This window comes from Theobroma cacao, chromosome 3 (genome assembly GCF_000208745.1).
Source record: "Theobroma cacao cultivar B97-61/B2 chromosome 3, Criollo_cocoa_genome_V2, whole genome shotgun sequence".
Classification (NCBI taxonomy): Eukaryota; Viridiplantae; Streptophyta; class Magnoliopsida; order Malvales; family Malvaceae; genus Theobroma; species Theobroma cacao.
In genome coordinates this window covers 22307402-22331224 of record NC_030852.1, presented here as the reverse complement: position 1 = coordinate 22331224, position 23823 = coordinate 22307402, and the positions used below count along the sequence as shown (strand labels likewise).

At 34.5% G+C, this 23823-nt stretch overlaps 3 protein-coding genes and 1 long non-coding RNA gene across 8 annotated transcripts; 1 reads left to right on the top strand and 3 right to left on the bottom strand.

Annotated features, from left to right (window-relative positions):
* Positions 673–2120, bottom strand: LOC108661306. Its single transcript, XR_001927063.1, has 3 exons — positions 2003–2120; positions 1714–1788; positions 673–810 (listed from the first exon to the last, which is right to left on the bottom strand). It is a non-coding gene; the product is annotated as an uncharacterized LOC108661306 (long non-coding RNA).
* On the top strand, positions 5741–8426 carry LOC18604748 (vesicle transport v-SNARE 11). Of its 3 annotated transcripts, none has more exons than XM_018117856.1 (6): positions 5741–5911; positions 6011–6126; positions 6872–6930; positions 7022–7210; positions 7757–7927; positions 8070–8426. In XM_018117856.1, exons 2-6 carry the CDS (start codon positions 6033–6035, stop codon positions 8220–8222), a joined length of 666 nt encoding a protein of 221 aa, XP_017973345.1. In that variant the 5' UTR covers positions 5741–5911; positions 6011–6032; the 3' UTR covers positions 8223–8426. The 3 variants fall into 3 exon arrangements, with proteins under 3 accessions (XP_017973345.1, XP_017973346.1, XP_007037430.2); XM_018117857.1 differs by having other exon boundaries at positions 5747–5884; XM_007037368.2 differs by having other exon boundaries at positions 5747–5907.
* On the bottom strand, positions 8841–14662 carry LOC18604747 (two-component response regulator-like APRR1). 2 transcript variants are annotated; one of them, XM_007037365.2, is made up of 6 exons: positions 14503–14662; positions 13740–13901; positions 13493–13626; positions 13024–13191; positions 11105–11189; positions 8841–10391 (listed from the first exon to the last, which is right to left on the bottom strand). In XM_007037365.2, the coding sequence occupies exons 1-6, from the start codon at positions 14660–14662 to the stop codon at positions 9433–9435; spliced, it is 1668 nt and encodes a 555-aa protein (XP_007037427.1). In that variant the 3' UTR covers positions 8841–9432. The 2 variants fall into 2 exon arrangements, with proteins under 2 accessions (XP_007037427.1, XP_007037428.1); XM_007037366.2 differs by lacking the exon at positions 14503–14662 and adding an exon at positions 14194–14409.
* Positions 17587–22646, bottom strand: LOC18604746 (protein NEN1). Of its 2 annotated transcripts, XM_018118270.1 has the most exons (6): positions 22290–22646; positions 22041–22198; positions 21384–21430; positions 21226–21289; positions 18533–19281; positions 17587–18120 (listed from the first exon to the last, which is right to left on the bottom strand). In XM_018118270.1, exons 1-6 carry the CDS (start codon positions 22573–22575, stop codon positions 17886–17888), a joined length of 1539 nt encoding a protein of 512 aa, XP_017973759.1. In that variant the 5' UTR covers positions 22576–22646; the 3' UTR covers positions 17587–17885. The 2 variants fall into 2 exon arrangements, with proteins under 2 accessions (XP_017973759.1, XP_007037426.2); XM_007037364.2 differs by lacking the exons at positions 21226–21289; positions 21384–21430.

The following is a 23823-nucleotide window of genomic DNA, read 5'->3' as shown; positions in this document are numbered from 1 at the left end:
CATATTGGAATTTTCACGTATGACAAATATAGATTAGCATTACAATGATTAAGGAAAGATATTCACCTTAGTGGCATGGTTGGTCGCCTTAGACAATTATTAAAGGTTGACGTAGAAAGTCATTAATGGTACAAGCAACTACAAGACTTGACAATAAACATATTTTGAAGTACTATGAAATGGTTACCAATTAACCTGATTGACTTTCGAATGGTAACCCTAGTTTTTATCAAGGTACAAAATGACATTTGAATTGATAGCGCTTATTAGGAATTATCATTTATCATAGTATGTCATTTTTGTCATGATTTTGAATACAAAAAAATAAAAAAAATATAAAGTCACAGATTATGGGGCAAGTTGTATCAAAGGAGTTGACTTTTGAGTAAGTATATTGAACTAGTGGACTATGCTATAATAAGAAAGTCCAATGTATTTGTCACGACCCAAATTCCGGGTCATGACCGACGTATGGGCCCAATGGACGTAGTCCACTAAGCCCAAGCAAGCCTATTAATCTAACAAGTTCATCATTCCGTCATAAACTACTAAGTCATATATCATAACTTAGAATCAAAATAATATTAAGCATTACCACTTCATACTGGCATACCAAACAAGTGTATATGTACTTTCTACCCATGTATCTTAATAATTCACATTGGGTTCGTCTATACACAACAAAAGGAGACTCGATGTCCAGCAGAGAGACTCGAGCGAATGTACAGTTACTGAATGCCGAGACACCTACCAAAAGATGGATACAAGTCCACGAGGACACCTCGTCCTAGTTACCGACTGTCTCTTAATCTGAAAACATGAAGTTGAAAGCGGTGAGCATAAAATTAGTGAGTGAACAAGAAGGGAACAAGCATACCATAAGGAATGTTTATCGAAATCATGATGTACTCATTTTCTCAAAACAATGCAATTTGTTCTAGTTCTTAGTAGAACCCCTCATGTAAACCCCTCATGAGTAAATCACTTAAAAGATCCATACTCAACTATGGTACCAAAGAATTGAAAAATATAGCAAAACCCACAAGTTAGCCAAAATGGACAGAAAGTTTCTCGCTACAGCGAACTTCACTCTCGTTGCAGTGAGAACCAAGTCTGGTGAAGGCCCTCAAACCCGAGAGTTTCTCACTACAGCGAGAGTCAAAACATCAAGAAAAAAGTCTCATTTTCCTTTAAAACAAGCCATCCTGCTAAAATAACAATAGCAACATGCAACTCATGTAAACTCCCCAAATTTCAACAAATCAAATGCTCACATATTTGCATTTACAACCATATACCATATACCATATATGTATATATACATATATCAATCATCATATACACCCTTCCATCATCATCATCTCATATGCAACGGCTTATGCATACTCCCACTCGCATATAGCCGGGTCAGTAATGGCTTATGTACACTCCCATTCGTACATAGTCGGGTCAGCAACGGCTTATGTGCACTCCTACTCGCACATAGCCAAGTCCACATCAACATGCAAAGAAGCATCCAATGCATATCATGCATTTTATCATATTGTGATAACACATAAACCATTGTATAACACACATTTCACAATATAAAATCATTTTACTAAAAGCTTGTTCCCAAGGTACATTTTTAAGAAAAGTTGTATAAAATCATTCAAACACTTTGCACAAAACAATTACATTCCCAAAAATAGTTTTGATAGGCAGTCCACTCACCGGTATTCGTTGAGCCTTTAGCCGACTCTTAATCCCCCAAATGATCCAATTGGGTTGATGGGGCTTCATTAGCACCTACCATCAAATTAATATTTCCATAATGTCAATTTACATACTATAAACCCTAAAAGCTATCTTTTAGCTAGCTTTCAATTGCCATTTAAATGGCCATCCATTTTCACTTTCCTATCACTCCAAAGTGAATTAACAATCTCAACTACAAAATATTCACAAATCAAATCTCTAGTCATTCTCAACACTTAAAACCCAATACTAGTTTACTACTCACCTTGATAGCTTTGTAACTTTGAACTTCTTTCCAAAAGCTCTCAAGCTATTAATAAAGCTTCCTCTTTCTCTCCCTAAAACACCTAACTAGTGAGAGATTATGGAAATAAGATTTTCATCATTTTCAAGGGTTTTAAAGTGAGAGAGTGGAAGAATACAAGAGTTCTAGTCAAAAGGGCACCAAGGTATGAAAATTAGAACTAGAGAGAGAAAGTTATGACAGCTTCACATCAAGCTTCCATGGAGAAATTGAAAAAACGTGAAAGGGAAGAGAATAAGAAGAAGAAGCTACTAGATATCCCAAGAAGTTGCTAGAAGGAGAGGATATTTATGGCCCAAGCTTATCCACTCCCTTGGAAATTACTAAAATGCCCCTCCATAAATTAGCTTAATTCTTGAAATCCCACACTTTTTCTTCAATTTTCCCACCTAGGGTTTGTGTTCTTTCCTTTCCTCTTCACTTCATGCTTTGGCCAGCCATTTGGGTGAGACTAAGAGAGTTTTAAATAGATTTTACAAGGAAATTCTAGACTAATCCAAGCTTGACACATGGCATGTTTCCATTGGTCCATGTGTAATACTTATCCATTAAGCAATCTCTCTCCACCACATTAGATGTTTCAATTATCCACAATGTAAAATGTTAATGGCTAAAATCCATGGGCATGACAAGTGTCAAGTGGTGTAAAATTCCAAAAATTTTCATTTTGTCCTCGAGTGACAAAATTACCATTTTGCCCCTATAACATGAAAATCATCAAAAAATTTATTTCCTTGTCATTTCACCCATATTTTCATCCTTCATTTATGCTTTATGCCTACTTAAGCCATAATATTGTTTAAAACTTACTTTTATGGGCTTATTGAGAAAATGACGAAATTACCCCTGATTAGGGATATCGCGTATATTTCTATTTACGAGTCTATAAAGGTCAATGTCTCACAGTATTGTAATTACATAAGATATCATTAAATAGCGTGGTAAGGCCAACAATCAATCATAGAATTGTGAAATTGGAAATCTTAACTATAGTTACAAATTCAAAAGAATATGAGAGAAATCAATGAGACTATAGGTGACACTTTTGAATGGTGGGTATAATCAAGCCCTAGTATAAGTCATAAGGATTGAGATTTGTAGCCATCTTTTAAAGCTTGAATATTAAAAATCTTGGTTGTAGTGTCATGAGTAGTTAGCTTTTAATTAACATACAATTCAAGGTTATTGGATCATACTTTATCAAAGAACATTGCCTCTTATAGGGTGAGGCGTGCATCCAAAAAAAAAAAGAGTATGACATCCCAAGTTATGGTATTAAAGGATTCTATTGAAAAAATGGATTTTGATAAAGTAATTTGAGAGACATAAGTGCATTTGTGCTAGGAATAGCTCTACTGAGTGAAAAATATAAAGGGTGATCCTTGCTGTAGTAAAACTTGCCGATTGAATAATAGCCATATATAGTCGAGAGCTTTGGATATACATTTTATTCTTTCAAGGATTCAAGAAAGATCCATGATATTAATGGATATCACTCTTAACTTTACTTGTGACATGAGGTCAGATATTGTGAGTTAACAATAGATAATAATTTTGAAACTTGTTTTAAGTGTTGGTATTAATTACTTTAAGTATCTTGGTGAATTTTGATTCAATCTTGCACTTGAGACAGCTTGACACTTAATGCACAGAGAACGCTTGCTCTAACTAATGTGAATGGATGGCTGAGCCATTTTTGGGGTTTAAATATTGACTTAGATAGATATGAAATTATATATGATAAGTGATAACTTATGATGACAGTTTTTAGTTAAAGTATGATCGAAAAGTATTACTTCTCATGGTAAGAGACTTAAATTAATAGTGTGTAAAGGAAAGTTAAGGATATAGTCAACCAAGGATTTTCATTGAGAAGGTTGATTTGGAACAAGTAATCTAAACTACATAATTATGTTCTTGCAGGGAATGACTGTACTATGTTAAAGTACAAGGAAAGATTTTCATGGTGGTGAGACCCAACGATTGAATGGTGGTATGATATATTCAAAGACCTCAAGTATGGAGTCAATTCTAGAGAATTTTGAGAAATTTATGATAATAGACGGTGCTATTAATTGATGGCCATAAATTTTATCTCAATAGAAGGGTTCAAATAATTGGAATTGATAAGATAAAGTTACGTTGAGAAATTTTTTGGAGTTAGGTGGTTATAACCCTTTCTAAAGAGTAAAACCTTACGTGATATCCGATCTATGAATGTGGAGGTAATCATGATTACATCTTGAAAACTTGGATAGTGGAGAACTAATTATGAAATTGCAGGATGCGAAACTTACGGACTCGACCTATGACATGGGTATATGGTGTCTTGAGGTAATTAAAGATGTTGATCTTCTTGTTGATGTTAGATTAGTAAGATTGTTGTGTAAATATCTTTTGCTTGTGTGTTAAAAGATATGCTTTAATTTAAATGCAACATACAAGGAAAGACTACGTGCAAGTGCAAACGATCGCAATAAGTAACAAAGTGATAAGTTGAGTTTGTCAATCTCTCGAGGAGTTGATCTAATTGTTGTTGCTAATTACTAAAATTAAAACAAGTTAATTTTATCAAAATACCAAATGTTGAGCAATAATTAAAAAGTAATCTAATTAACTAACTCTAATCTAAGAAGTGGAAGTAACAGTCTAATAGTCTAGGTTTACCATGGCACTCAATAATATTACTCACACCCAAAGTGACTCTGTTAGTAATCAAGGGTCTTTTGCATGTGTGTATATATATTTTAATGTAAATTATGAAATTTGTTTGTAAACACTATATGTCTAATTTGATTAATAAGGTCGTCATAAGTTGGCAAGTGATAACACTATTTTGAGGATGGTATACGCTTGGTTGTCATGATTTATTTTCGAAGAAATTATTATTGGAAATTATGAATTATGGATATTAAAGAATGAGGTGTGATAGATGGACTACTGAACAGGTTTACATGGAAAGACTTGCTTGGGCGTAGTGGGCTTTGCTTATTAGGCCTATGCTCGGGTCATGGCTTGGGATTGGGCTATGACACTTTTACATTAAAAATTATTTTAATTTTTATTAGAAGTAGTTTACTTGATAAAAAATTAGCTACTTTATAATATATATATATATATATAGGTCAAAATACTTAATAAGTCCCTGTACTCATATTTTTCTTAAAGTTAATTCCTGTATTCAAAATTAAAAAAATTTAATTCTTTGATTTTTAGAATTGCTCTAATTTAATCTTTCTCCCTAATGGCATTTTTTTTTGAAATTTTTTCTCGATTTGTCACGTCAATATTGTCACGTGACACAAACACATCATCACATCAATTCCATGTCACCACGTTAGTGCCATATGGCACTGTCACATCATTATGTTAGTGTCACATTATCAGAATGTGTTATGTCAAACATTGACGTCATCTTGTTTAACGATAAGATTGGATGTCATTATATGAGAAACTAAATTTAAATAATTTTTAAAATTAAGAAACTAAATTGGTTCGATATTGAGTATATAGATTAAATTAAATAAAATGTATGGGTATAAAAATTTAATGGATATTTTGACCAAATATTATTTTAACTTTAATTGCTTTAAATAATTTATAAATTAATATTTTAATATTTTAACGTTACTTCAAATTTTATATTTAAAAATATTAATTTTTATTTATAAATAGGTGATCTATGGTACGGCTTACGGTGTGCATGCTGGAAATTCCAATGGAAGCCCAAGGGCAATAACGACCTCCCAACTGAAATTGCAATATTGCATTTTCTGTAATAAGACTATTGAAAATTTCTTCCACTGTTCGATCCTTCATCTCCATTTCTCCGATCATTCTCCGGTAATTCTTCCTGCGCCATTCCGGTTCGTACGTCACCCATCTTTTACATTTAGTTTTCCTATGTATTTGTTTTCTAGATTGGTTTTTAGCGATCGGTTGAGATTACAGGAATTGCGATGAATGTAGGTTGGCGAGAGATTGGGGCGAAATGAGTCAGGTGTTCGAGGGTTATGAGCGCCAGTACTGCGAGCTCTCCGCCAATTTGACGCGCAAGTGCGCCTCCGCCAGCGCTCTTGATGGAGGTAAGGAAACGCTGTCGCATTTCTGCTCATTGATCCCTTCTTTATCGGCGAAAATTTTGTGTTTGATGTTTTAATTTGTAGCGGATTAGCTCAAGGCTCTATTTGATTGTCGGTTTTGTTACTTTTGCTATTTGGAATTTGCTTTGTCGATTTGGTTGTAAATTGTAATACAGCATAATTTTATTTGATTTGTTTTAGAAATTATAAAAGGTAAAATCATAAATTTTGGTTTTCGAGAAATTTGAACACTTTTATTTTTGATTTTTCAATACACACACATATACGCAGGCACAATAGTGAAATTTAAATTAGTTGGGCATGCAGGGTTCTATGATTCTTCATTCATATGAGTATCCGCGTTGAACTTAGTGTGTTGATTTTGATTATGCTGATGACGAATAAGCAAATGAGATGAAATATGTCTTAGTTCTATATGCTTAGGTTTTTGCTTAATTGGTAAAAATAAAATATGATATTTGAGGGTTATTTAAGCATTAGGTTCAGTGTTTCCATGGGTTTTTTTGGGTGGAATGGGAAGAAAAAATGCATTTAACACTGCAACCAACACAAATCACTGGTTGTGTGAATGAATTGTTTGACTTTTATGCTTAATCTGTAGTATCATGTGTTTATATATATAGTAATTCTAGAAAGATTGGTTCGGAGATAATCAATATATTTCTACTGTGTAATTTGTTTTGTACATACTGTAACTTCTTTAGTTTCTTGTTTTCTTGATTTACAGAACAGAAGAAGCAGAAACTTACTGAAATCAAAGCAGGATTGGATGATGCTGATGCTTTGGTAATGAAAAAGACATTTTCTGTGGCTAAGTTTGTTTTTTCTTTTGACATTCTTGGATTTGTAATGTGATCCTTTGTCTGAATTGTTCCAGATTCGGAAAATGGACCTTGAAGCAAGGAGTTTGCAGCCAAGCATAAAGGCAACACTTCTTTCTAAATTAAGAGAATATAGAAATGATCTAAACAACTTGAAAAGTGAAGTTAAAAGAATTACCTCAGGTAACGCAAATCAGGCTGCCCGAGATGAGTTGTTGGGGTCTGGAATGGCAGATGCAAGGATGGTAATTGATACTACTTTCTTTTCTCCAAAGTGCCATCATTTTGAACTTAATGTTGGTATGGTAAAGCAACCATCTACTATGAAACTCTTTTTCCTTCTTATATCATAATAAAGTTTGTGAAGCATGTCCTGTATGTCCTATAGCTTCATCTGATTGTTCACCATTAACTTTCATTTGCCCTTTGACAAAAACCAACCCATAGAAAAAAACTATGTTGCCTGTTTTTCAGGCTTTTGTGCATTAAATATATGAGATGTTCTGCTTACAGGATGCTGAGATTTGAATCTAGAGGAAGAAATTATGGAATAGGTATTAGCACACTTGTGTATGCACGTGTACGCAAATCCATTGCCACATACGCAAATGTGCACAAGCAAAAACATGTTACTATATAAATCTGTTAACATTTTGGCTTTGCATCTTATTGAACTGGGAGAATGCCAGTCTCTGTAGGTAATAACATATAAACTTTTCTCCCCTTTGAATTTAAGGTAAACATCTTAATAACATTTTATTATGAACACTCATTGTTGAATGATGGCATAGGTCTCTGCTGATCAAAGAGGAAGATTGTTGATGTCAACAGAGAGATTAAACCAATCTACTGACAGAATTAAAGAAAGCAGAAAAGCAATGCTGGAAACAGAAGAGCTGGGTGTTTCAATCCTACAGGATTTGCATCAACAACGCGAATCTCTCCTCCATGCGCATAACACAGTATGCTTTTCACCCATTCTTGGGTTCCAAATAGGGTTCACTGGCTTTAGAGTGTGTGTGTGTGTGTAGGTAATTTCGTTTCTCTAATCAAACAGCAGAGATGTAGCTGAAAATGTAACAAATTTGCTTCTTACTTCTGCAGCTCCATGGAGTAGATGACAACATTAGCAGGAGCAAAAAGATACTGACAAACATGTCAAGAAGGATGAGCAGGAACAAATGGATAATTGGCTCCATAATTGCAGCCCTAGTTCTTGCCATCCTATTTATCCTATATTTTAAGCTGACTCATTAGTGTGCTGGCCTTGGTGGTTCAAAATTCCAATTTTTTGATGTTTGTAGTATCAAAGAAAAGGCATGTATGTCATCCGTTTCTGAGTTTTGTGTGCCATAATTGCTTATTGTTTGTTCACCCGAGGCCTGCACTACAGCTACCACCTTAACTTTATATAATACGCTTATGCCTCATTATGAAAGTCTCTTATTTTCTTTTGTCTTCTGTGCTTCTTGCTTAAATCACATAGCTAAGACTAGAAATATTTTGCATTTCTATTGTGTGATGATCTGCCGGTGTTTTGAACGAGCTATGTAAACCATGGAAAATTCAGGCATCCCAGGTTTTATGCTTAGATTGTAAGAAGGCTCAATTTGCTTAATTAGAATTCAGTCTGGTCAGATTAGGTAAGATAACCTAAGTTGTAGGACTGAAGAAAGACCTAACTTGAGAAATTCTAGTTGCCATCCGAACCGGATTGCATCCCTGGTTTAGTTATCTGATGGTCATTCATTTGTTCAAGTCATTCTCCAGCTGCATTCCACGGTTGCATGTTTTCGCCCTTCAACAGACACTGGCAACATCAGCGCAAACGTAAGAATTTAATTCAAAACACGATTTCACCCCTGCCAGCTATCATAATCAAACGGCACATGGTCCTGAAAATCCGTTCACTGATTCATTTAGTTGACAAATGGGGCCACAAGTTAATAATAGAAACAAATATGTAGAAGTGGAAAAGCCTACAAGCTTCGCATTTCCTTGAAAAACTCCTACAAGATTGCATTCTCCTTTGAGAACAATTTTAGAAAGTTTCACTTCTCAAAAACTGGAAAAGCCTTTGGAATTGGAACCTTTTTTTAACACTTGAACCATGAAAACAATACAACACCAAGTGCTATCTCCACTGACATGCAGTCGACAGGGGAACTGGCTCCATCAATTGCTTCCTTATATTAGTTCCTTGAGCTGATGCTTACCTCAATAAGGTGAACCAGGCAATTTAGGCATCCTGATGGAAGCACTTTGCAATAACTTAATCCAGCTGCTTTCACCTGATTGATATTTGGGGATGCACATTTGTTCTGATCTGTGATCTGCGCTCTTCAATCAATACACTGATGTTTAGACTTCTTCAATGGAACACTGTGTCACTCATTCTCATCCTTCCAGAGGAAACAGGCAGAGGGAAACATAAACTAAAAGATCCTCAAAATGTACAAACTTGACATCAACATCCTGACGTATCATCTTCAGGAGAAGAATCCCTTGATGCCTGCTCCTCCTCCTCTTCATCCTCATCATAATCAGCAGAAGCAGGTTGCCCATTAAGATCTACCGTTACACCATTTACCTTCCTGACAAATTGTCCCCTCACACGAGGCCTCCTTTCAGCTAGCCTTTTTCGATTAACATACCTAATCTTCTTATCAAAACAGCGCTCCTTCCTTTTCTGCCTAAATTTGATTAATGCTGCCTCTCTTCTGTCAACCTTACTTAATTTCACTTCACTGGTAGAGGAATTTCCAAATGATGGCCATGAGTGACCAGTTGGCATCTGACCAGGTTGTACACACATATTAACTGGGTAGTATGGAAATGATGCCATCCCACTTACATGAGGATGTGAAAGACATTGTTGAAGATGACTGTATTGAGGTAGCACAGAAGAAGCGGCATGATTTTGAAGGTCATGAAGGTTATTCTGAAACAACTGGCCTGATGGCTGCATCATAACTTGATTTACAACTCCTGGCATATAGTATGGGTAAGCAGTTTGTGTAGGTAAACCTGATAAATCATGTTGAGGTTCATTTCTTGGGGGCACAAGCACCTGAGAAAGCTTCTCTTCCTTAAAATTCCTTTGTTGTGAGAACTCCATAGACACAGGAGGAGTAGAGGACCTCTCCAAGGAAAGTGAATCTGGTATACTGCTGCTGCTGGGAAAGACATCTCCTTGTGAACAGTTTTCCCATGCTTCTCCATTCTCATGTACTTGGACATCGTTAACCACTTGTTGACCAGATTGCTGAAGATTCTCTTCAATGATCTTATTTTGAGCAGCATTTTCGTCATGAGGGGTGACTACTTGAGTACTGGTTTTGACTGCATTTGACTTCACATAAGTAAAAAAGGCTGACGACTCACCAATCTTTAGCTCACTCTTCTTTGGACCAGATGAAAATTGCCCTGCAAAATATTGCCAACATTCCAACACCTTCTTTATAAGAGCAATCCATGAATGGAAAATATTTGGAAACCAGAAAAGAATCAGAGCCATGCTGTTCCTGTATTGATATGTTATGACATGATAAAGAGTGCTTGCATGGTAATGAACTATAGATTAGAGAGAAGATGGAGATTATTCCTAGTAGCATGAAGTCAATCCCAGTTCACAACATGTAAACTAGAATGCTATTTATGGTAAAGGAAGCCTCAAATAAGAAACACCCTTGTAGTATTAGAAAATAAACAAGAATGTAATGCAAGCAGTAATCTAGCCATCAAACAAACTAAAATTAGAACCAGTGTCAAAACCTTAAAGAATTTCATCAAATCATACTCTTCTTCTTCTGACAAAAAACATGGCTAATTTTGACACAAAGCTTAAGAGAAACAATCTCCGACTTGATTAATAGTAAACAAGATAAAATCCCATGCATTCATAGAAGAAACATTATTGAGAATTTGTTTCAAACTGAAGACTTAACATTTTAGAAGCAATACGATAATAGAAGGCAAAATGATGTCATTTCACACTATCCTAATGAATATCCCATGCATTAATCAAAGATAATTTCTCTCATATATGGCATGCAACAGTAAGCTGAACGGAATATGAAAATTCATGTTCAGGACAGCCCAACAATTTTCAGGTATGGAGAAGTTCAAGAGAAGTCAACCTGTTCTGCGGTCACTTATTCCTGGAACATCAGGACGACATTCTGATGTTTCAGTCTGAGGAGGCTCTACAACAGCAGCAACATACTGAAAGAGGAAAACACTTAAATGAACACAAACAATATATTTCACTCTTAACACCATTGATTTGCCATACATTTGCAAAACCAAGTACAGGTTGAAATTTATGGCATGTACATACAACCACACAGATGTTAAAGAAGAAAATCTTGATTGCCTAAAGCTTTTGTGAAAAGAATCATACAGCATGATAGATGAATGGTTTTCCAAATTTAAATAATCATATCTGGTAGTTGTAGAGGACTGCCAATAGTTGAAGGCATTAGAAATCTGTAAGTACCATTTTTATGTTCTTTTCAATTTCACTTTGTTCACTGGTTACTTTTAAACTTCAGCACATACAATATCTCTCACGTGATATGCCCCTAGGTTGATGCCAATATTAAATTTACTTCTCAAGTTAAGTTTGCTGCTCATAATCCATTTTATACACATATATTCATAAGGATAACACATGTACAGATATAAATGCATAGATGCAAACATACATAAATGCATATAATTTGAAATTGTGTTGTGTATAATTTGTTCAAGTCTAGTGTTTGATTTCAGATCCTAATTTCTTCCACCCCTCAACATGTCTATGATTTTATATTCTGCAAAGTATATATTCATACCTATCATTTACAACTTCCTAATGCTGCTACTACCTGAACAGTTGGTTCAACTAAACAACAGTTGCCTTTTCAGGAGCCTAATGTCACCAACTTTATAAAGCTTATCTTAAGAATACAACACCGGATACTACAAGCATGGGAATAATTTTAACAGAAGCAATCTAAAGAGGAAGAGGGTAACAATAGAAAATACAGTTAAATCACATATCTTTGCTTTCTATGACTTGGTCAATATTATACAGAATATAGTCGACATCGTTGCCAAGCTTAAGTTCATATGGATGAGTTAATGACTAATAAGGTGATAATACAAAATTTTTCCCTTTTCTATATTTATTTATTCTTTTGGGAAGGGGGATGTGGGCAGAAGGATGGGGAAATGTCATCATATGTTAAGAAGGACCATTTCCCAAACTTTCACTTAAGCCATGAACTTTTTTACTTTATTGTTTGGTACATAAGCTTGCCGTCTCAGTTCAGTTAGTTCTATGATAATAGATGAGTTAATATTAAAGCACTATACAAATCACACAACTAAGAACATAGCCAGAAGCATGGGCCATTAACAAAAAAATTCCAAGTCTCAAACCTCTCAAAAAAAAAAAAAAAAGAGAATAGGAGCTCAATAGTCTCTGAGAATTAACTTTGAAACTATGTTTACAGAATTGAAATTCCAGGGCCAAAAATAATACAGATCTCTTTTTGTTTTCTTGAATAATATATGATCAATTAGAAGTAGCTAAAGTATCCCTTCAAACCATTGCAGTAAAGGAAGGCTGCATAAATCTTGTTGGCAGCCTACATGACATAAATATTACTTCAGGAGAAATAGCCTGTCTGTATCTCAGGATTGCAAAATCTGCTGATCAGAAGTCCATGTTTTTATTTTCTTTTATTTTATTTTTATTTGATTCCATTCTTTTTTTTTTTTTAATATGCAATCACTCCTTTAGCAACTACATAAATTGAATAACTGACTCTATGTCTAAGACTAAAACTTCAACTCATATATCGTATGCAAAATTCAGACATATAAAGGTACAATTCTAAGTGTGATTGGAATTTATAATGCAATCATGCATTTCATACCCATTATGTCATGAGGCAAGGTCATTTCCTACAGCAAAAGTTCATCATCTCATAATGCACAGTCAAACAAATGTTTTCCCCTTAATTTTAAATGCAGGCAAACACGTATTTAGTTATCCAACTTCAATACTCACTTCGTCTTCCTGATGAGTTGAAACTCCGATCTCTGGATTGGTGCTCTTCCGGGACTTGTCATCTGTGTCATCCGATAACAAAGTAGTACTGTTTGTATTAGCATCACTAGGGTCTGATGCCACTAGATCAAAATCATAGTTCAAGATGTTCTTTTCTGCCAGACCAAGCTGCCAATGGGAAAACATCTAAGTGAATATCTAAAAATGGTTTTTGTTACACATCCATACAAATATAGATAAAAAATTTTATCAACTTCTGAAGTAATGCCCAGTTAATGGGATTTTAGTTCCCTCTATCTGGCCAAGATTATTGCTTCTAATTATACTCTTAAAAGTATCAACTGCAGTTGAACCATTTTTTGAAATAGAGGGGAACCAAGCAAAGCAACAAAACAGGACACATGAAAAACAACAACAAATGCAACAAAGACTAGCTGTGAAAAGAAAAATAAATTGATTAAAAACAAACCATGCGCCGTCTTCTCCACATGTGTGTCCACAAGTTCAACAATTCATTGGTGCGTAAAGGCTTGACAAGATAGTCAGCAGCACCAAGCCTCAAGCACTTAACAACAATAGAGACCTCATCCTGGGCCGACATCACTTATCATAAAAAGGAAAGAAATATACACTGATCAGACCAACAAACACCATAAGGAATATTCACTTCCGCGAAAGTTGGATGGCTGAAGAAAAAAAGTACAAGACAAACTTACTAATAACAGGAATACGGCGCAGATCCTTATCCCGCATAATATACTTTAACATCTTCATTCCCTTGGTCATTGGGAGGTCAACTTCAGCCAGTATGATATCAATTTCAGGTCCCTCAGCATTCAATGCATCAATAACCTGTCTAGCAGACCTTACTGAAGTCACTGTGAAGAAAAACTAACACAGAATCATGGAGCTGACACATCACTTCTAGAAAAAATATAGGATAAGTGTCATGAAACTATAGAGAACTCATAAATGCAAATATATAAAGATAGAATTAAAATATAATAGGAGACAAAAGTTGAGTTACAATAGACAGCAGAAGGAACCTAAATCATTGACATGATGAACATACTCTAAAACATATGAAATTTTTTTATCAGATTGGCAAATAATCACCGAGGAAGAATACAATTCAAATCAAAATTCAGTTGCAATATTCAAATGCCTTACACAAAATTCAACGAGTACCACCCACACAACAAGGCATCAATTCCTAGGCATCTCAGTTTCACTTCATTAACTGTTTCAATACACAATTCAAATAACACCAACGCAACAAATAAACTAACACAAAAACTCAACAGATAGAAAACCCAGAATTCACTTCCAAATACCCAATAACCAATCAAAAAAAGAAAACCACACGCAACAACAAAAACAACAACTTATAAACAAAAAATGTTACAAATAGCTTAAAATTCAATAAGACATGATTTTTTTTTTTAAAAAAAAAAGAATGCTAATAAAAGTACAGTTTACCCTGATAAGAACATTTCAAAAGAAGTGAAAAGACCTCCTCAGAGCTCTTAGGATCGTTATCACATAGCAATATCCTCACTTTGCTCCTATCTATAAACCCCTCTCCTGCTCCTCCTCCTACTTTACACTCTTTATTCAAATTCAGCTCCTTGCTCTCCATATCCCCTCAACCCAAAAATGATCACTTTTCTACAAAAAAAAAATCCCACAAAGGAAACCCCCCCAAAAAGCCCCTTTTTTTCTAAATTAAAAATAATTACGGAAAAGGGAAAATACTAGAAAAAGCCCGTAAAAGTCATCCTCTCTCGCACAACCGAAATTGGAGACAAAATTACGGTTAGGGTTCCTAAATCCATCCTGTGATTGAATCCTTTTTCCCGTCCGTACACCAACCGCCTAATAAAAGACTAAGATTGTTGTTAATCAACGTTATGGTTTTTCCCCCCTTTTTAAAATGAATCACTTTCCATAAACGGCAAGCAAAAGATCAAGTGGACCCAATCGGACGGTAAGGATCAAGGGTCGGATGATGAAGGTGGCAGGAGCCATCAACGGGTCAGACTTCAGCTCACCAAGGATCTGGCGCACGTTAACGTAACGCCCAAAGGGAAGGGCGACGGAGGGGTTTCTCAGTTCTGATAAAGGAAAGTCTTCTCTTTTCTTTTTTCTTTTTTGGGTCTGAATCTGAGAGAGTAAATGTTTTTTCTTTTCAGACAATGGTTAGGAGATGGAATCGGGGATCCTGAGTGTGACTAACGTGCGATGGATTGGTGGGATGGATTTGGAGCGTTGGATGGAAGGCAACGGAGGGAGGAGATTGGAAGAGGGTTGCATAGTGCGCATCAGGGTGTAGGATAGGGAAGAGGATGACGTGGACGGAAAGAGGGACACAGAAGAGAGAAAAGTGGAAGAAAAAGCGAAGGGGGCAAATGTTTGGATAGTTTGGTAGAGATAGAGAGAAGGCCACGTCACTCTTTGAGATCTCTTTTCAAGAGCAACCCCTTGGAAATATTAAAATTAAAAATTAAAAATATATTTTTGAAAAAAAAAATAATTATCTGGTTTTCTTTTTTATTTATTTGGGAAAAGAATACCTTTATAATAAAAATCTAAAGAAAGGTTGACACGTAGATAGTCCAGCTGGAAAGTGCAGTGGAGCGGTCAGAGTAAAGAGGTGAGCAGCCAACCACAATAGCACATGTGTTTAAATAAAAAACAAAAAGGTTTCTTTTTTTAATTGCATTTATTTAGCAAATGGTCTTTGGCTTTTCTTTGTCTTTCTTTCCTTATCAACGAAGCTGCAAGAAACAGAAATCTAATGAAAATTATTTAAAGTTGAGAAAATACAAAATGAAGTTGATTAAGGGCAAATTATTGAACCTATTAAATTTAAAAATGGGTCTATTACTCTTTTCGTAAACACTGCGTAGTAAGGCAGATTACAGTAAACAACAAGAGACTAAGGTGTAGAATCATAAAGGAGAAATTTAATGATACAATTGAAGATGTTCTATCATCATTATTTTAATCACATGTTTACACAACATTTTAAATATCACTCCTCTTATAATATAAATAAAAGAACTTGAATTTCATTTAATTGATATTTTTATTTTCATTTTACTTTTTTCAATTTATTTATTTTTTCCTACAAATGTCACCTTTCGTTTTTATTAGGATTTTTTCTATATCTTATTTAGAGACGTCAATAGATAAGGTATCATTATTTTTTAAATATTCAAACTCAAATTTATTATTTGATAAGATATCGAACCTTGTAAATACCCGATTAAATTTTTCAATTGTTATTCGAATCTATACTTGAATACTCTAGACACTACTTTTTAAATACTCGTACTCATTAAATCATCGATTAGAATAAATTATAATTAATTTTGTGTATATTATTAATAAAAATTAAATTAATAAATTAAAATTAGTTCGTAAAAAATAAATTAAATTTTAAAATTCATCATTAGAAAATTAATAAATTTTAGTAAATATTAAATTAATTATAAAAAACTAAATTTAAATATTAAAAATCATTATTTATACTTAAGTCTGTTTGGATAACGAGTACTCTAAAATCGTTGCATGATCCTTTAGATAGTGGTTTTACTATCCAAACCCAATTATAAGGTACATTAATCTTACTTAATTGGTTGGGTAATGCAAGATACTTGTTTACAAGGTATTCATCGACATCCCTAATCTTACTTTAAATTGGTGAAAAGGAAAGATTTGTACATAATTATTTGATCAGGAAAATACATGTACATGTTATTTAACTAAATATTTAAATGCATCTATCATATCTTATTTACTAAAAATTTGACAATTACGGAAAATATCAGTGCACAGTTTTTACCCTGATACTCTTCAGTGTTTAACAGTTAGAGAATACAAGCAATGGTTTGTTAATGCTTATTTTACTTACCGCCCTTGGATGGGCTTGTTGGCAACTAGAGCCAATCTCATAACACAAATTTTTGCATGCAGGAGCAACTCCTTCAATTAAATCAACCTACCTACCTACCTACTATTTATGTTTCATCCATATTATTATTATTATATTTCCGAATTCTTGTTTTTGGTTGGCAAAAATAAAGCTACACTTGGTATGACTTAGGTATGATGGGTTGGGACTTTGGTGTCAAAATGAATTTGAAAAATAATGTAATATTAATCTATTATATTTTATTTTTATTTATTTCAATTATATACAATTTAAATTTTATAATATTAATCTATAAATTTGTTTAATACTTTTAATCCTACCAATAAGGAGGAAAAGTTGAAAAAATTCCTCTCCTTTTCACTTTGTTATCTCTCCTAAGTTTTGTATCTTTTCACTTTTCCACCTTTCTGATCAGAACCACATCCTAATGAATCAAGTATATTAGCTACATTATGATGGAAATAATTAATCTTGTACCCTTGTTTACTACCTGAAGTTCAACACAAGGATCAAAGTTCGAAACAACCAGTAGTAATTAACATTATAGTCCATCCATGACCCAACTTATATTAAGAAATAATGACAATGAGAGGAAACTGATAAAGAAGATACATAGAGCATGGCATTTGTTGGTAAGTTTCAACTTCTTGCAATTTCTTTTTCTTTTTTTTAATTTAGGACCAGCGTCTATATTATATCTGTGTAAAGTCTGCATATAACATTGTTACACTTATTGCAATTACATAAATTGTCAGCTGCAGAATCAATCTCCTTTTTTCTTTTGGTACAATGTATCAGTGTCCTTTGTCATCCTAAACTTTTTATGAATGCGAGAAATCAATTCATATCTATGGATCAGACTAACAGAGACATGTTACATATTTGGCAACTATCTGAAATTGTACTGATTCACCTTTCTACTCCACTAGTAAGAATGTATAATCAAATTTTTAGCCACCAAACGGATACCTGCACTCTGCTGATAATCATAAGGATCCAAGCTGAAGAATGCATCCACAAAGATCCCTGTTCTAAATAAGTTATCAAGCTCGGCGGCATCAAATTTACTGAATACAAGTTTTTGCACAGTACCAGAGCTGTCTTTCTGATGTATCTCTGTGGCATATTGGACAATATCCCCGCTGACTACAGTAGGTATGCTGACAGAAAAAGTCAAAGCATCAGGCAAGTTTCTAGAGTTGACAGTTTAAAAAAAAATTATGCCTTCTCCAATTTTCTCAAATTTGCAAATCATATTGTTCTGTAAACTTTCATGTCACTTCATTCTTCCATCAATTAAATAGCACATCAACAGAATAGCAAAGGAGAAAAAGAAACCATGTATGGGTGAGTCAAGATTCAAGAGCATGTCCTGGACCACCTGTTTCCATTTTGGAAAGCTCATAAACTTTATCATTATTTTCTGAGTTCCTATTAAATGGTAGTTTAATGTGAAACAAACTCCTTTTTTTACTCTGCAGTGCAAAATTTCATCCTTTTTCCTAGGCTAGGAGCTATTCATTTCCATGTCATTAGAAAGAAAAGGAAAATACAAAAGCTATGAGAACTTACTGCAGTCTCACAGTTGGGTAGTTGACGTAACCATCTTTCCTGTTCACAACAGGCCTCCACTCAGAGCTGCTTCCACAATCCTCAAATCTTTTCTTCGCAACAGCATCACAAGCATCTAGAACCCTACATAAACTTGGAGACACATTAACCATGATGCTCAAGCGTGGCCGACCAGCCTGATCAACAAACTTTTTACTAATTCCAAATCGCACTCTCAAACGAGAACAAAAGAGTTGTAAAACAACATCTTCATGCAACAATTTTATTCGGTCAGTGCCACGATAATATGGTGTAAGAGATGCACTGATAGAAGTTACAGAAACCTCATCAGGCTCTAGGAATCCTGCATAACCACTGCAACCCCCAGCAACAGCTGTTGCAAGAGACACCTCAGGAGATTCTGGCTCAGGTTTTTCTTCCATGGTGACATCTAATTGATAGGCCTCCGTTTTTATTTCATTGCTGAGCCGACTCATGTCAAAAGGATCTGGTTGAGCCGAATCAGATGCATCTAAACTTGGGATTTCCTCTCCAATGTGGCAAGTCAAAAGAGAGATTATTGGATGGGGTTCACCATTTTCTATATCTGTTGGAGATAAATTTGGAACACTTTCATAAATTGAACTTGAAGGGGCTTGCATGTTTGGGCTAGGCCCCTCAGGAGATGACTTGCTATTACTAATACTTCTTGTAGTCGGCCTTGGGGAAACCACACTATCTGCTGTGAGTATATCGGGGAGGCTCGACTCCTGCAGATATATTTAAGATTTTGCTTAAACTTTGGGTAATTAATCTTATAAAACATGGCCACTTCCAGGATGGATATCATCCTTGGCTTGTAGAGTAATATAAGATACCAAGAACAAATCAAAATCACATGCAAGCACCGCTATATCCATAGAGCAATAATATTTACATGTGCCATTATATGGCGGACACAACAAAACCTACATTAAGCTTACTCGATCAATTTTTTTTTCCCGACTCCAATATGCAAAGTATAATTAAAGGAACTCATATTACATAGATACAAAACTAATTTGACTTAAATAATATAGAAAACCTTGAACTATGTCTATTTATGAAACTAAACTCTTATTCTTTTACTATACCCAAAGAAGCCCTTACTTTTTGGTTTGTAACATACAAGCCCTTAACCTTAATGAAAAATTAAGGCATAATACTTGAAAAAGCTTCTAAACTATTCAAAAAAATTCAAATAAACCCTTATTCTTCTGTTGTGTTCAATTAAGCCCTTGTAATTTTATTTTTGGCCAAATAGGTCCTAGTGACTAATGGTTAACTAATTATTATTAGTCAAAATGTCACTTGTCATTTTATCCTCACGTGACGCTAATGTGGAGTGAAAAATACCACATAACTATGTCATCATGCCATATTAGTACATCACGTAATCATCTATCATGGCATGTTAACATGCCATGCTAGCATCATGTAACATAAAATGACAAATGACATTTTAACTAACAATAGTTAGTTAACCATTAATCATAAGGGCTTATTTGACTCAAAATAAAAATATAAGAGCTTAATTGCATGCAATAAAAGAATAAGAGTTTATTTAATTTTTTTAAGTTTTATGCCAAAAATTAAAGACTGCAAGATTCAATGTTAACTAACATATTTTGTTCATGTGGCATATGACATCGCTTGATGATGTGGTCATGTAGCCCATTCCACAACAATTACTATGTGGTCATGTTAGCTGCTACGTCATATGCCACATGGAAAGAAAATACCAACTAACATTAGGCTGACAGCTGAATATATTCCCTTAAAGAAAAGGGCTTGTGTAGGTATAAATCAAAGGATAAAGGCTTATGCAGGTACAATAAAAGAATATAGGCTTGATTGCATAAATGGGCAATAATTTGGGGACTTTTTGAGAACTTAAGCTTACTGATACCCATTGCAAGGTCCACTACCCATTGCAAGGTCCACTCAATGGAAAGGACTTTGCATAAACATTAGCTGTCGTGTTATATGCCACATGGATAGAAAATGCTAGTTGACAATAGGCTAACAGCTGTTAATTTGGTTAAGGGCTTGTTCCAGTACAAATCAAAGGACAAAAGCTTGTTTAGATACAATAAAAGAATAAAGGTTTAGTTGCATAAATGGACGTAGTTCAGGGCCTTTCTTAGTACTTAAGCTTATTGATACCCATTGCAAGGTCCACTCAATGCAAGGGCTTTGCAATCAGAAATGATAACAATATAAGCATAACTCAAAAGCAAACAAAAACATTGTTGTAAAGAAAATCAGCTTCCTAAAAAGAGGAAAGGAGGAGTCGTGAAAGCTCTCCAAAGATTGATTTAATAATATATAGCCACGCAAGAATAACCAAAGTGCATACCATTATACAAACAAGTAGCAGACACTATAAGGTATACAGCAGGAGCTGGGCTATATATAGGGAAGAGAAAAGCCAATGCATCAAACTTGCTGGAGGATCTTAACTTCTCACTGCCATTAAAACGGCTTATCCACATACCAAACGAATGAAGCACTATTTCATCAAACTTTATGATTTAACATGTCAAAAGTTAGGACAAGTCAAATATGGTGCTTAAATTTTTCAATGTCAGATACTCTTAAATAAGTAAAACCGATGGCACATCATTCCAAAGAATGCAAAAGCAACTAAAGTTAGCACTCCAAAACAACCATACCAGGAACAAAACTGTTGCACAGTACTTAAGAACTTCAAGGTTCATCCGGATATCATCCAAGCTCCTAAATATCGTCGCAAAAAGTTATTTCAAGGGAACAGAAATTGTACAGCCATCCAAGGTGAAAAGACTTATAAGTTAATTCATCACAGACTTGCCTGTGTCTCTGCTCTCCAATATTAAAATAGTTTGCAAGAGTTGCCATCTGCATAGAATTACATACACATGTAATCAACCAAAACTTCAGATTAACCCTAAAACTTGCAATGCCTTACTTAGAGAATTGCACACAACTAAGAAAGCAAATCATTAAACAAGTATCTAAATGTGCTAGGAACTTAAATCACGTAACTTGTAAATATGGTGGCAATGGAATTCCCATTCCCCACAGTGGAATAAACATAACACAGACAAACACAAATGTGATCAAGATTAGAGGTGCCAATTGAGCAGATTGGATCTTTTTACAGCTTTTGACTTTTTGGGCTTAGGGTCAGGTCTCAGGTTTGGGTTGTATTGACTGGGATTTCTAGCGAGCTTTCCAGGTTCAGGTAAAAGCTTTGCCATATTCTCTACAAGCAGAAAATAACTGAGTTCAAGTTAGGATCAAGTTCAAGCAATTTCAGGTTTCAGGTTTGAATCGTTGGGTTTGCTCAAAAACTGTATTTGGGCCTAATTAGGTCGGGTTTTGCCACCCCTAACAAGATAAACATCCATCCAGCTAACGAAAAATCCAAAATTTTGTAATTTACTGCATACAGTTTCGATACTTTTCCATATTAAAGGTAAGCTTTGTAACATGAATTAAAAATTACCTTCATGTTACCAGCTCTCCTTCCAAATGTTTTAGTCAACAACGCCAATGAATCAATAATTCCCTTAGGCTCCGGCGCCGGCCGACCAATCTTTTCAAACGCTTCCCTTATCCTCAAGCAATCAAACCTCACTATATTATGCCCCGCCCAAACCCTTCCTAAAAAATTCATTTAAAAACTTAAAATTAATGAGATATTAGAGAGAGAGAGAGAGAGAGAGAGAGAGCAATCTGAGCGTGAGATGCGGACCATGAAGAAGGTCGTGGACTTTGTCGGAGATTTCTGAAAAGGAAGGTGCCGAAGCGACGTCCTCTCGGGTGATGCGGTTGCAGCGTTCGGAGGAAGGGGAAATGGAAGCGAGGTTGTCCGGTCGGACCAGGGTGGAGTAGCTTTCGAGCTCCAGGAGCCTTTTGGAGCAAACTAAAATGGCTCCGAATTCGAGAATGGCATAGCCTTGGCCGCGTCGCTGAGGGACCGTGGTTTCCAGATCGAAGAAGCAGATTTCGGATCTGTCACCCGACGTTGTCGGCCCCATTTGGAAGAGAGAAAAAACGTTTGTTCTGCTTTTGTGTTTGAAAAGCGTCTAAGCATAGAGAGTTCTCAAGTAAGACGCTCCAATTTAACGAGGAATATATAAAACACTGTTTTTTTGTGCGTGGCAGTTGGGTTGCTTCGTTTGGTGGGTTACCTTTTTCTTTCAAAGGGGCCCATTTTAGTTCTTCTTCCTTATTGCTTTAGAATACACCTTTATTATCTCTTCCTCAAATGCTAAATTTTTTTTCACATAATATTTTTTAAAAAAATTAAATTATTGAGAATTTTTTTAAAAAAAATCTTTATTTATTTATTTTTTCAATCAATCTTTATATGGTAGCTGATTAATTGTAGTTAATCAAAATGCTATGTCATTTTATATCCAATAATACTGATATGATAAACTAATCTATTATTGTGAATGATAATTTAATATAAAGACATGATTTTATAAATTTTCACCATTATTTATGATATAAAAATAATAAATAATATTTTGACTAATGACAACTAAATGAAAATTTATGTAAATTTTCTTAAATTGTTCAATAACTTTTTAAAGCATTATACGTCTCTTTTAAAGAAAAATTGTGAGTTATCCAATCCAAACTACTTCTTGGAGTTGATTATTGTTGGATTACACAATAATCCTCTTATCTCTTACTTCTCATTAATCAATTTACTTATTTCAAAATTCCAAACTTTCAAGATAAAATTTTAAATTAATGTAAGTATTAAGGTATTCCATTGGAAACAAAATAATATATTTATTAACATTAATTTGGTTTTGGTTTTGGTTTTGTTTTTGTGAAAGTAATATTACAAGTTTTTGACATAACAAAAACTATAAAATTTTGAAGCACAGAGAAGAAACAGCTATTGAATTTTAGTCACGCACTTAATTGGTAAATAAATAGTATGCGTGTTTTCACTTTTAGGCATGAGGTTTGGTGACATGATTCCAAAAAGAGAAGCCCCAACCACCAAGTTAAATGGCACATGTACAACTAGGTATCATTCTTTGCCGTTGTGTACAAACGTTCAAGAACCATTACTGCAAGGGCAAGCCATTCCTATTTCCTTTATCAAGTTAGTAACCACGGCAGCCTTGTCCCAATTCCCACGTTTCCTTGGTGATCAAGCCAAAACTCCTTGCAACAAGAAGAAGAATCTTAAAACTGCTTGCACTACAAGGAGACAATTTAATATATATATATATATATATATTATATAGGAACAATAATAATAC

Coding starts and splice junctions, on each gene's coding strand:
- LOC18604748 (XM_018117856.1), top strand. CDS start 6,033: ATGAGTCAGGTGTTCGAGGGTTATGAGCGCCAGTACTGCGAGCTCTCC. Junction 6,127..6,871: donor CGCCAGCGCTCTTGATGGAG/GTAAGGAAACGC, acceptor CTTGATTTACAG/AACAGAAGAAGCAGAAACTT. Junction 7,211..7,756: donor GAATGGCAGATGCAAGGATG/GTAATTGATACT, acceptor ATGATGGCATAG/GTCTCTGCTGATCAAAGAGG.
- LOC18604747 (XM_007037365.2), bottom strand. CDS start 14,662: ATGGAGAGCAAGGAGCTGAATTTGAATAAAGAGTGTAAAGTAGGAGGA. Junction 13,627..13,739: donor GCGCCGTATTCCTGTTATTA/GTAAGTTTGTCT, acceptor TTTTATGATAAG/TGATGTCGGCCCAGGATGAG. Junction 11,190..13,023: donor CAACTCATCAGGAAGACGAA/GTGAGTATTGAA, acceptor TTCCTCTTTCAG/TATGTTGCTGCTGTTGTAGA.
- LOC18604746 (XM_018118270.1), bottom strand. CDS start 22,575: ATGGGGCCGACAACGTCGGGTGACAGATCCGAAATCTGCTTCTTCGAT. Junction 22,199..22,289: donor AGTCCACGACCTTCTTCATG/GTCCGCATCTCA, acceptor TGAATTTTTTAG/GAAGGGTTTGGGCGGGGCAT. Junction 21,290..21,383: donor ATTGGAGAGCAGAGACACAG/GCAAGTCTGTGA, acceptor GACGATATTTAG/GAGCTTGGATGATATCCGGA.